This window comes from Mustela lutreola, chromosome 4 (genome assembly GCF_030435805.1).
Source record: "Mustela lutreola isolate mMusLut2 chromosome 4, mMusLut2.pri, whole genome shotgun sequence".
NCBI classification, from domain to species: domain Eukaryota; kingdom Metazoa; phylum Chordata; class Mammalia; order Carnivora; family Mustelidae; genus Mustela; species Mustela lutreola.
In genome coordinates this window covers 37,040,193-37,053,675 of record NC_081293.1, presented here as the reverse complement: position 1 = coordinate 37,053,675, position 13,483 = coordinate 37,040,193, and the positions used below count along the sequence as shown (strand labels likewise).

Genomic DNA, 13,483 nt, shown 5'->3' with positions numbered 1-13,483 from the left:
TTACCAGGAAGGAGAAAATCTGAAAAGAACAATAAACATAGAATGAACAAAACAGGTAAGGAAGGCATCACGGGGCTCCTTGAGCCTTCAGGGATAGGGGATTGTCATCACGGAATTACAAAAGCACAGGAGAAAACAGGAAGCTCCCACTTCCCTCTACAAATTAACACACTTTCTACAGGACTACACACACACATACACACACACGTCTGCATACGAGCGTACACGCGAGCACACATATGCTTGTGCACATACACACATGGAGGGACACGTTGCAATGATGCAGAAAGGTCTCCCAAGACACGTATACTAGCAAAAATAGAAAGTTTCCAAACAAAACAGTTCTATGTGTTTGTTTTTTTAGATACTCCACGGAGGAAAATTTAAGTGTCTAAAAGAGATCTGGAAGATACGTATCAGATCAGCAAGGTCAGCTGTGGGGAAGATAATGAGATTAGAGTTCCGGAGAGAATAACAGAGGGAACTGGTTCTGTTTACACTCTTCCTATATTGTTGGAATGTTTACAAACTGAATATATTCATATATTACTTCAAAATAATTACTTTTTTCAAAATAATTAAACTAAGTGTAAATCAATCAATAAAAGTAAATAAAACCAATAACTAATAACTTGTAATAGTAACTTGAAGAGAGAAGAAATCATGTCTTTAAAGATTTTTTTTAAAGTAATCTCTACATCCAATGTGGGATTTGAATTCACAACTCCAAGATCAAGAGTCACATGCTCCGTGGTCTAAGCCAGCCAGGTGTCACAAGAAAACTAATAATTTAACAATTTCTAATTATTTTTAGGCTAAAGAATAAAAATTAAAAATTTAGAAAACATGTGGAAAGATCTTTTATAATAGGAGGATATTTAAAGTTGAAGATCATTTTTTAAATTTAAGAGGTAGGAATGGATCACTCAAACAGGACACAAACTCTCAAAGCCATAAAGGAAAATACTAGATTTGATTGTACAGGCATTTAAAACCTCTGTATAAAGAAAAGGATCACAGACTTGTCAAAAGACTAGTATGTGTCATATTAGGAAAAAAATAAAAGATTTATAAACAACCTCAAGATTTATATCCAAAATATATAAGGAGGTTTTTCAAAATTAATATAGCAAAACAGCCCAACAAAAAAAACGAGCAAAGGATATGCACAAATCACAAAAGATTATGAGAATAGCAAATGAACACTGGAAAACATGCTGGAGCCTTCTGGTTATCTAATAAAAATGCAAATTTAAACAATAATGAAATACTTCTTATGTCTGACAGACTGGCAAAAATTAAAAGTATTGAGCACATTTACCACTGGCAGGAATTGGGAAAATTCTCAATTATTTTTCAGGTAATTCCTCTTATCTATTGATCTTTTCTTTTTCTTCTCCTTCAGGCAGTTGTATGAGAGGAATGTCTCTAATGAATGTCTCTAATGGCCTTTCCTCATCTTTCCTAGAAGAGCCCCAACCTGATCCCTGCTCGTTCATTTTTTCCTACTCATCTTTAAACTTCTCATCAAGTTTATCATTTCAGTACTTATATTGTAAATATGCAATATCTCCAGTTGGTTCTTCTTCATAACTGCCTCTAGCCTATTTCCAATATCCTCTTGAGGATATTTATTATGCACATGTAAATGATTTTCCTGTCTTGTCTATTTATCTGCTCCCTCTGGTGTTCAGTTTGTGGTCTTTCCCTCTCCGGATTTACTCTTCTCATCCTCTATCTCCCTCGGGATTTCTCATGGCTTTTTTTTTTTTTTTTTTAAATAAATTAATTTATTTATTTTCAGAAAAACAGTATTCATTATTTTTTCACCATACCCATTGCTCCATGCAATTCGTGCCCTCCATAATACCCACCACCCGGTACCCCAACCTCCCACCCCCCCGCCACTTCAAACCCTCAGATTGTTTTTCTCATGGCTTTTTGTCTTAGATTCTGGGCTCTATCAATTAATTATCCCTTTTGTGACATCTCTAAGGTTTGGGTTCATAGGATAGCTAGCAGTCCATATTGATTAATTTTTATTAATAATTATTATTAGGAACCAGAAGCAAATTTACAAACAAAAGTCGTATCATCAGATGTTTTCATGGGTAAAGAAAATGGATGTATGAAGACACTGCTGGTGGGAGTATGAAGCATTACACTCTTCAAGGGCCAGATATTGTGGCAACATATTCAAATGACCAAAAATAGACTGGATGTTCCATTATAAGATGGTGTAGACTTGCCTGTCTGCTCCTTCCCTCTAATATCACTAAATACACTAGAAATAATCTAACAGGCAATCATAAAAGGATGCTATGAGGTGGAATAGGACAGCAGACTGGCCAGGAGGCACAGGACTTGAGGAATGGCTTTAGGAGTATGTTTCTGAGTTTCTTTTTATCTCCCATTTAGTCCATTTGGGTTGCTATAACCAAAATACCATAAGCTAACTAGGTGGCTTGAACAACAGAAGTTTCTTTCTCGCAGTTGTGGAGGCTGGGAAGTTTACGATGAAGGCACTGGTAGACGGTGAGGGAAGTAAAGGAAGGGGAGGGAAGAGGAGGAGAGGAGAAGGTAGAGAAAGGACAAGGCAAAATTATTCCTTGATACCAAAAGTACAATCCATAAAAGGAAAAATTGCAAAATTGGACGGCATTAGAATTAATTTTTTATTGCTCTGCAGAAGATCCTGTTAAGATGATGAGAAGACAAAATATAGACGAGGATAAAATATTTGAAGATCAATTTCTGTCTAAGAATTTCTGTCTAGAACATATGAAGAACTCTTAACATTAAACAAATAAAATTGAAACCGTAAAAAGAAATGAACAGATACTTGACCAAAGAGAATATACAGACAGCAAATAAGGACATGAAAGAATGGTCAACATCATTAGCCTTAGGGAATTGGAGAGCCCCAGGCAACAGGAAAGTACCAGGGAAATCATGGAGTAGGAGAAGTTCAGAACAATGTTTATGAACTCCTGAGTTCCCTCCTGAACTCTATAGGTCTGACCCTAAACAGTGTATCACTGAAGAGATAGATCAATGTCCAGATCCCATATAGGCTACTGCATAATGCACACATGAAACTGACCAAAAGAACACCACCAGAGCTTTGTAAATGGAACTAACAACTGTCAGAACTCACAGATGGCTTGTTAGGACTTGCAGCTAAACAGCACTTACAGGAACATGCATAGCATTAAGTGCTTGTATTAGAAAAGAAGAAAGGTCTCAGATTATTAATCTAAGCTTCAACCTTAAGATATTAGAGAAGAAGAGCAGAATAAAATCAAGGCAAGCTCAAGAAAAGAAATAATAAAGAACAAAAACCAAGGAAAATGAAGAGTAATAGAGAAAATCAAAACCAGAAGCTCATTCCTAAAAAAAAAAAAAGCCAATAAAATTAATAAATCCCTAAGAAGACTGACAAAGAACAAAAGTAGAGAAGATACAAATTACTAATATCAGGTATAAAGGTGATACTCTCACTACATACCTCAAAAGATGATAAAATGATGGGAAGGGAATCCTACAAATAATTCTATGCCCATAAATTTGGTAACTTAGATGAAATAAACTAATTCCATTTCATAATCAAAAAGTTCATTCAAGATGAAATAGATAAGTTATAGACTTATCTATAAGTTATAGTTATATCTATAAGTTATCTATAACTTATAGACTTATCTATGTTATAACTTACCTATATAGATAAGTTATAAGACTAGCCTTACAACTATTAAAGATAGCGAATATATTTTTATTTCATTTTTTTAAGGATTTTATTTATTTATTTGACAGAAAGAGACACAGTGAGAGGGAACACAAGCAGGGGAGCAGCAGAGGGAGAAGCAGGCTTCCTGCCAAGCAGGGAGCCCGATGTGGGGCTCGATCTCAGAACCCTGGGATCATGACCTGGACCAAAGTCAGATGCTTAATGGCTGAGCCATCCAGGCGCCCCAGAAAACAATTTTTTTAATCTATAGGCCTACGTGCTTCACTGCCAAATTCTTTTTTTTTTGCTTTTGTTTTTTTTTTTAATTTTTTCAGTGTTCCAAATGAAATTTCGATTCCACATCGATCAGTGGAACAGAATAGAAAACCCAGAAATATACACTCACAAATATGCCCAACTGATTTTTTATAAGGATGCAAGGTACATAAACCATACCCAGTGCTCTATGCAATATGTGCCCTCCATAATACTCACCACCAGGCTTACCCCATCCCCCCCCAAAAAAACCTCAGTTTGCTTCTCAGAGTCCAGCCAAATTCTATCCAACTTTTAAAGAAATAACCCCAATTCCATTTAATCACTTCCAGAAAATACAAAGGGAGAGAACACTTTCTAACTCATTTTATAAGGCCAGCCTTACTCTGACACCATAATCAGATAAAGACACAAACACTCTGTAGATCCGTATCTCTTACAAACACATATATAAAAATGCTCAACAAAACATCAGTGCATCAAATATAACAAAACAGTAAAAGAATACTATGCCATAACCCAATGGGGTTTATCCCAAGAATGCAATGTTAGTTCACTATTTGAAAAAGAAATCCATGTAATCCACCATATTAACAATCTAAAGACGAAAACCACATGATTATATAAATTGGTGCAGAAAAGGCACTTGGCAAAATTCAATACCCATTCATGATTTTAAAAGAATTTCCAGCTAACTAGAATGGAAAGGAATTTCCTCAAACTGGGAAGAGCATCTACAAAAAAATTAGGAATAAAACAATGATGCCCACACTCATCACTCCAATTTCACATTATATGATAAGTCCTAATAGTCCAATAGATCAAGAAAAAAAAAGGCATATAGCTGGGAAGAAAAAAACTGTCCCTATTTGCAGACAACATTATGGTCTATGTATAAAATCCTAAGAAATCATCTAAAAACAATAGTAACAAAAGCCTAAAACTAATAAATGGGTCTAGTAAAGTTGCAGGATATAAATACAACATATAAAAATCAAACATTTCTCTAAAAACTAGCAGTGAACAATTTGAAAGCAAAATTTAAATAATTGGTATTATTTGCAATGGCTCCAAATTATTAAATTATTAAAAATCTAGACATAAATCTAATAAAACATGCATAGGATCTGTAGGCTGAAAACTATAAAATGGTGATGAAAGAAACCAAAGAAAACCTAAGTAAATGGAGAGATACGGCAAGTTCACAGACAGGAAGACTCAGCAGAGCAAAGTTGTCAACTCTCTGCAAATTGATTTCGACTTAACACAATCAAAATTACCGCAGGATTTTTTATAAATGTAAGCAAATTTATTAAAGCTTATACCAAAAGGAAAGGGTCCTAGATGAGCTCCAACAATTTTGGAAAAGAGGAATAAATTTAAAGGAATCCCACCACCCCTTTTGAGACAATATAAAGCTACCATAATCAGGGGTGCCTGGGTGGCTTAGTGGGTTAAAGCCTCTGCCTTCAGGTCAGGTCATGATCTCAGGGTCCTGGGATTGAGCCCCGCATCGAGCCCCGCATTGAGCCCCGCATTGGGCCCCACATCGGGATCTCTGCTCAGCAGGGAGCCTGCTTCCCTTCCTCTCTCTCTGCCTGCCTCTCTGCCTACTTGTGATCTCTGTCTGTCAAATAAATAAATTTTTAAAATCTTTAAAAAAAAAAAAAAAGCTACCATAATCAACTGTATGGCCAAGAGTTAGACACATCGATCAGTGGAACAGAATAGAAAACCCAGAAATATACACTCACAAATATGCCCAACTGATTTTTTATAAGGATGCAAAGATATTTCCATGAAGAAAGGTTAGTCTTTCAACAAATGACATCAGAAAAATTGGTTATAACTTAAAAAACAAACAAACAAACAAAAAACCCTTAATCCAAACCTTACAGCTTACACAAAAAATTCAAAATAAAAATCATAAAGATTCGGGGCACCTGGGTGGTTCAGTGGGTTAAAGCCTCTGCCTTTGGCCCAGGTTATGATCTCAGGGTCCTAGGATTGAGCACATAGCATCGGGCTCTCTGCTCAGCGGGGAACCTGCTTCCTCCTCTCTCTGCCTGCCTCTCTGCCTACTTGTGATCTCTGGCAAATAAATAAATAAATAAACTCTAAAAAAAAAAAATTTAAAAAATCATAAAGCTTTAAGACTTTCAGAAGAGGGGCGCCTGGGTGGCTCAGTGGGTTAGGCTGCTGCCTTCAGCTCAGGTCATGATCTCCAGGTCCTGGGATCGAGTCCCACATCAGGCTCTCTGCTCAGCAGGGAGTCTGCTTCCCTTCCTATCTCTCTGCCTGCCTCTCTACCTACTTGTGATCTCTCTCTCTGTCAAATAAATAAATAAAATCTTAAAAAAAAAAAAAAGAAAAAGACTTTCAGAAGAAAACAAGAGAAAATCTTCTTAACCCAGTGTTAGGAAAAGAGTTTTTAGTCATGACACCAAATACACAATCCATAAAAGAAAAAAAAAAATAATAAATTAGACTTGACAAATGTTTAAAACTTGGCAAAAGACACTGCTAACAAAAAGACAGCTGTAGACCAAGATAAAATGTTTGCAAATCACATATATGACAAAGGACTTATCCCAAAATATATAAAGAACTCTCTAAATCAACATTAAAAAAACAATCCAAATAAAAAGAAGGCAAAGGCTTGAAACCAAACTTTACCAAAGAGGTCACTGTATATGAAAGGCAATAAGCATATTAAAAGATATTCATTATTATTTATCATTAAGGAAATGTGAATTAAAACCAGTACATACCCACTAGAATGGCTAAAACGAAAAGTACTGGCAGTACCAAGTGATGATGAAGAGGAAGAGTACTGGAACTCTCTCCCTCTCATTGGTGGCAGGAAAGCAAAAATGGAGCATAACAAATAACATGGAGGACATAGGGAGATGGAGAGGAGAAGGGAGTTGAGGGAAATTGGAAGGGGAGGTGAACCATGAGAGACTATGGACTCTGAAAAACAATCTGAGGGTTTTGAAGGGGCGGGGGGTGGGACGTTGGGGGAGCCAGGTGGAGGGTATTATGGAGGGCATGTATTCCATGGAGCACTGAGTGTGGTGCATAAACAATGAATTCTGTTACGCTGAAAAGAAATAAATAAAAATAAATAAAGACATGTAAGTTTATTCATTTAAAAAAAAATAATGTTGGGGCGCCTGGGTGGCTCAGTGGGTTAAAGCCTCTGCCTTCAGCTCAGGTCATGGTCCCGGGGTCCTGGGATCGAGCCCCGCATCGGGCTCTCTGCTCAGCGGGAAGCCTGCTTTCCCCTCTCTCTACCTGCCTCTCTGCCTACTTGTGATCTCTCTCTCTGTGTCAAATAAATAAATAAAATCTTTAAAAAAAAAAGAATGTCAAATTTTAAAAAAATGGTATACAGCCATTCTTGAAGTCTGACAGTTCTATTAGCCCATATGACCAATTCCTATGAATAGCTATTTACCCTGGCGTAATGAAACTTATGGTTACATAAAAACCTCCACACAAATGTTTATAGCAGTTATATTCATAATTGCCCAAAACTGGAAAAAACCAGTCCTTTCGTTAGTGAATGGATAGCCAACTGTGGCCTACCTATACAGTTGGATACTATTTAGTAATCAAACAGAAAGCATCAGTGATACACAGAACAATCGGGATGAATCTCAAAGGCACGATGCTTAGAGAAAGTAGCTATTACCGAGTTACAAGTCTTACGGGGTTCTACTTACCTGACACTCTCAAAACAAAGCTGTGGTGTGGAATAGCACGTCAGTAGTTAGCAGGGTGGGGTGAGGGATGGTTGGGATGGCTTCCTTGCATGAGTTAGTGCTTGGGAGAGAGGATTGTTTGATATCTTGATTGTGGTAGTGGTTACATGAATCTATATTGTAAATCACAATATAAATATTCATAAGGATGCAGAGATATTTCCATGAAGAAAGGTTAGTCTTTCTACAAATGACATCAGAAAAATTGGTTGTAAATTTTTAAAAAACCCCAAAAAACAAAAAACACACCTTAATCCAAATCTTACACCTTATACAAAAAAATCAAAATAAAAATCATAAAGCTTTAAAACTTTTAGAAGAAAACAGGAGAAAATCTTCTCAACCCAGGGTTAGGAAAATTTATGTTGTATATTGTGCTGAGATAGAGACTTACACACCTCTTAAAAATGGGACCAGCGGAGAAATAAAAATTTGAAACTCTGTTCTGTACCAGTCACTTTGCATGTAATCTCATTAAATCCTTAATACTGCAAGATTGGTTATTAACCCCATCTTACAGACAAGAAACTTGAAACTCAGAGATACTCAGCAACTTACCTGTGACCTATCACAGTGAGCGGCAGAACGTGGAGTCCACCACCCAGACCCTTACTACACCTCAACACTGGGATGGTCAAGTTTGCCAGCAGTATTGTAAGAGGCTGGGAAAGAGAGGCTGTCCTGTTTGTTGATGTCACTTACATGTCTGGCTTCTGTCCACAGCCTTGCTGAGCTGGACCTGCTCAGCTCTAGTCAAGTGAACTGCAACACAATCACTGGGCCTCTTGGGCAGCACTGCTCTGCTTATATGGGTTGGACTTGTTGATTTTGAGGTATCAGAAAATACTGAACCAATGGGAAGCATGCTAGACTAAGACCCACCTGTGTTCAATTTTGATCCTTCCCTAGATAACTCAATCAACTTCCAGGAAGGTGGTGATGTCTCTTAGGAATGCATGTAAGCCCAGATACTAGGTCAACCTGAGCTTCAGACAGTACTCCTAATGACCTCTTCAGATGTCTCCATGTGACTGTCCACAGGTACCACGCCCTAAAAGCGAGTTCCTCACTACCCAGCGGAGCAGCCACCAAAATCCTCAGTGCAAGCCAGACACCTAGGAATCCAGGGATCTTTCCTGAAACTCCTTGTTCTCACAGCTCCCAGATCCAACATACCTCCAATGTTACCTGCTGAAGCTCCCTCTCTGTACCATCTTGTAGCACTCCTGTGTTAACCTCCTTCCAGTATTTACCTCTAGATTTCCTCCACATTATTCTCTACTCACCAATAAAGGGAATTTTCAAAAATACAAATCCTATCATGTTTTCCCAGCTAAACATCCTCCAAAGGGCTTTCCAGTATCTTGAGATAAAGACAGTATCTTAATGCAACCTCATCACCCGCCTCTCCATTTCCTTCTCTATCTTCCTCTGTAGCTTCCTACAACCCTCTGCCCATCCTGGCTCCAAACACACTGGCTTACATGTTATTTTGCTGCCTTATGCCACAGGGCCTTTGCAGATACATTCAATTCCTGCTGGCTGATTACACTCTTCTTCTCACTCCTACCTTTTGCCAAGTTAACCTGCTTCTTCAGATCATGCACCAAAGGTCACTTTCTTCCTTTAAGGAAGCCTTCCCAGACCTCCTACACTATAGAGCCAGACTCTTAAAGATGACCAAGGACTTTGAGGTTTTTTTTCAAGTAGGTTGTATCCATCAATTTTTATTATGTAAAAAATGAAAGTTTTAAAGTATTTTCATTAATTTGTTTTAAAAGAACACAAACTAGCCCATTACATGGCTAACATAAATTAATAGAAGCAGCTGGATTCTCTCATCTGTAGTCAGGCTACTGCACTACTGCACATCACAGAGCCTCTGGGAAACTCAGCTGTGCACTGGACCATACGCTCTTTTCTAAATTTTAAAGTCAATATCCACACCCCACAACCGGGAAGACTCATTATAAAGGTGACAGAATAAGCAATTATCCACAATAATCAAGCATTCATCCCTAATGAAAACTATTAAGCCAAAATTAACAAGAAAGTATTTTAATGATATTTTTGTAGCACAAATAATTACACTGAGACAGGTAAGAGGAATATGAAGGAATCTACAAAACCATAAATAATACTCCTTTAAATCCTGATGTAACCTAGATGCTGAGAATGAACCGGTGTCCTATCAACAGAGTTTCCATTTCTCTTCTCAAAGGCACAGTCTGGGCAATAAATCCAACAAAGAGGTCTTTTTGGGCTTCAATGCCCTGTGGTCATTTACAAGTATTGGAATATTTGAAACCATCCATCTCTGCAGATCCAAATGACAGTGTCTGTCTGAAGCTCATTTTGATGGCTCCTCAGGCCCCTTCAGGCTGGCCTTCTGATTTCTCCTTTCTTTCTGACCCTGAATTCGGAAGAGCTTTTTCCTGAGGTCCTTCTGTCGTTTCAGTTTCTCTTCTTCCTCCTTCTGCTTCACTTTGAAGTGTTCTTTATTGTGCAAGTGTCGTTGCTCCTTGGCCTTCTTCATCTTCTGACTGTGCACTGTACTCAGAGCATCCAGCAGTGCAAGGATCTGACAAGGACAAAACCCAGTGAGCATCAGAGTACTCAGACATCATGTTTTCCTTCTAAGAGTCAGGGGACATAAACACCTCAGCTCATGTATCAAACCTAGAATCAATCCATGATCCAAATGAGTATTAACTCAGGGAAAATTTATCCTAAACTAGGAAATCATAATTGCATGAAAGCATAAGTAGGAGCACATTTACTGAGTAAAATACTTAAATAGTGGCCTTCATCACAAAACTACCTTTGTTAATCACTGTGGATACTACATAAAACCAAGAGTGATTTGCCAGCTGGGTGCATACTAATCCCCATTAAAATGCGTAAGACACAGCATGACTAAACAACAGAAGGGAAATGGACTCTGGCCTTTCCTCAACCTTCCAGTTCTAGCACCTCAAGTAAGTCTGGCTCTTATCCTTTCCTGAAGAAAAATGAGAACGCAACACAAATATCAACTGTGCTACAGAAAGCATTATTTTCACATCGAAATGCAACGCGCAGGAAGCCATCTGTTGACAGTACCTTCCTCTCATGAGGTTCCCGTATGACGGCTGGTCTCAGCCTGTCCTTCGGCGTCTTGCCTGCCTTTGCTTGGGTCTTGGGCTTATTCTTAAATGGCAGGGCCTTCTGCAAGGCTTTTGGAATGTGCACTGAATTAAAATGTTTCTTTTGCCTCACAATTGGCTGAAAGGAAAAATAAAAACAGTGATGTATTTAAATTATGCTCTATATGCATCTAAAACTTGCCTAAAATCTTCTCAATGGATTGACTTTTCCACATGATCAGTAACACGAGTCTGCTGACCATAAGAAATGAGGATTCAATCATCCATCACAGGTGACTGCCTCAATGGATGTACATTGCTCTAGGCAAAACAGAGAAACACAGAATATACTTGTAATCCTCCCAAAAAATCAACTGTATCCATGTCTACAATATGAACTATCGGGATCTCAAGAGAGCAGATGAATATATCCAAAGTTTCTTTTAATGAAAAACCCACAACTTATTTTGGGGGCACTGAGGTAGTTTCTTTTAGGCTAATAATAATCATCTAGGTGTTCATCTTCACTATCAACCTCTGTGGATTCACTTCCTCTAATCAGCAGCAGCTCAAGTGTTCCCATCCGTGACTCTCATTAAAAAGTTTAACTTTATTGTTTTTGATGGAAGGCCAGCTGAGTAAAATGAGATTTAAATGACATATAAAGGCCAAACACTCTCTACATTCAGTTTTTAAGGTAATCTAATTTCTGTGCTTAAATTGAGATGACCAAAATTCTTAACCGCCTCAAAAATAGTAAGTAGAAAAGTCTTGCCCTAGATCTTTACCCTCAAGGTCAACACCAAGTATATAGAGAATATTTCTGGTATATCTTTAAATTTATTATCAAAGACATCATCCACAATAATATGCAATGTACTCTGTTTAGGAGAAACCTAAAATGCTTAGAATGAAGGAACTCGAAGAAAGCCATTCTGAAAAAAAGAGGAAGCACCACCACAAGCTTAGAGGTAGTTCTTGTAGGTACCATGTCCTATATTTTATTAGAAATTCATGTAACATGATTAAAAATTTCATTATTAATTACTTTATTAAAAAAGCAATGCCTGAAAATTTGTTTCTGGCAGAATGGCAGACTGATATCCTGAATCCCCTCTTATTATAAAACAATTTATATTTATCCTGCATTAAAACAAATCTTTCCAAATGCATTGCTGACCTGTGTAGAAAATAATGAAAGTTATCAAAGACCAAATTCCAAATGAAATGGGATTTTGAAAGACAGTGAGAACTTAAAATTAAAAAAATACTGACAATGCCAACTACTAGCAACTATTGTTGGTAGGAATCTAACCTAATCTACTATACCAGAATACTATAGGCATCATACAGTGAAAGCCAAACACACGCATACCCCGTACCTGGCAATCCCAACCTGGGGCGAGCAATGCAAAAGAAATGTGTGCACATGTACACCAAACAAGTCACGTGTAAGTGTTCGGGGCAGCATTTATAATGGTCAAAAATTGGAAATAATGTACATTAATGAATAAACTGACAGTATAACATAATAAATTTCTACTTGACAGGAACAACATTTGAATGCCTACAAACACATGAATGAATCTCATAAAACTGAAGGAGAAGAAACTAGGCAAATAGTATATGCTGTATTTTATAAAACTCAAGGACAGGCAGAACTAATGTACATGTCAGGAGTTCAGAGAATGCCTATCTTTGAGGTGGAGGTGGGATAGTGACTAGAAGTCACAAGCAGGCTTTTGCTGTGCTGCTAACTCTATTGCTTGATCCGGGTGATGGCAATTTGGGTGTGTTAAATTCATGAGCTGTATGCTTGTGATCCATGTATTTTTCTGTATTTATGTTACCACTTCACTACAAAGTTTTTAAAAATTTTCCCAAAAATCCCACTCATTGCTTTAATAAAAATTAGCACGTAAATTTTTTAAAAGTAATACGTGTATCCGATGGGGAAAAAATAGTTTAAAAGAGTATATAATGAAAAGTTTGTCTCCTTTCCAACCCATGAAAACCCCTACTACCACCTTCTGGAATTCTTTCCAAAATATTCTATGAATATACATGTTCATTCAATTTAATGGTAGATTTCCTACTTGAAAATTCTTTTTTTTTTTTTTTTAAGATTTTATTTATTTATTTGACAGACAGAGATCACAAGTAGGCAGAGGCAGGCAGAGAAAGAGAGAGAGTGAGAGAGAGGAGGAAGCAGGCTCCCTGCTGAGCAGAGAGGATCCCAGGAACCTGGGATCGTGACCCGAGCTAAAGGCAGAGGCTTTAGCCTACTGAGCCACCCAGGCGCCCCCCTACTTGAAAATTCTTAACACAGAAAACATTATGTACAAAGCATCTGGATGACCCCATCTATGGAGCTCATGTGTTAAGTGACTATACCTTATACAAAGAATCCTTGTTGGGCTTTAGCTTGATACCATGGGCAAGCCGGAGTTGACCTGTGGTCCTCATTCCTGACCAGGTGTCTTTCTCACCAACTGGTTTCAACAAAGATGTTACTGGGTTATAGAAGGCTGGAATGGAGACAGGATACCAGGTTCTCATGAAGACAATATCTGGAAAAAGACACAGTT

At 37.7% G+C, this 13,483-nt stretch overlaps 1 protein-coding gene across 4 annotated transcripts in view; it reads right to left on the bottom strand.

Moving 5' to 3' along the window:
- Positions 1 to 9,812: 9,812 nt before the first annotated feature.
- The window catches only part of BMS1 (BMS1 ribosome biogenesis factor), a 50,855-nt gene continuing 47,184 nt past the window's right edge, over positions 9,813 to 13,483 (bottom strand). For all 4 annotated transcript variants that reach the window (XM_059169520.1, XM_059169523.1, XM_059169521.1 and 1 more), the window contains 3 exons: positions 13,290 to 13,465; positions 10,873 to 11,034; positions 9,813 to 10,351 (listed from right to left, as the gene is read on the bottom strand). In XM_059169520.1, coding sequence (XP_059025503.1) covers positions 10,121 to 10,351; positions 10,873 to 11,034; positions 13,290 to 13,465 — 569 coding nt within the window. In that variant the 3' untranslated portion in view covers positions 9,813 to 10,120. The remainder of the gene's footprint in view (positions 10,352 to 10,872; positions 11,035 to 13,289; positions 13,466 to 13,483) is intronic.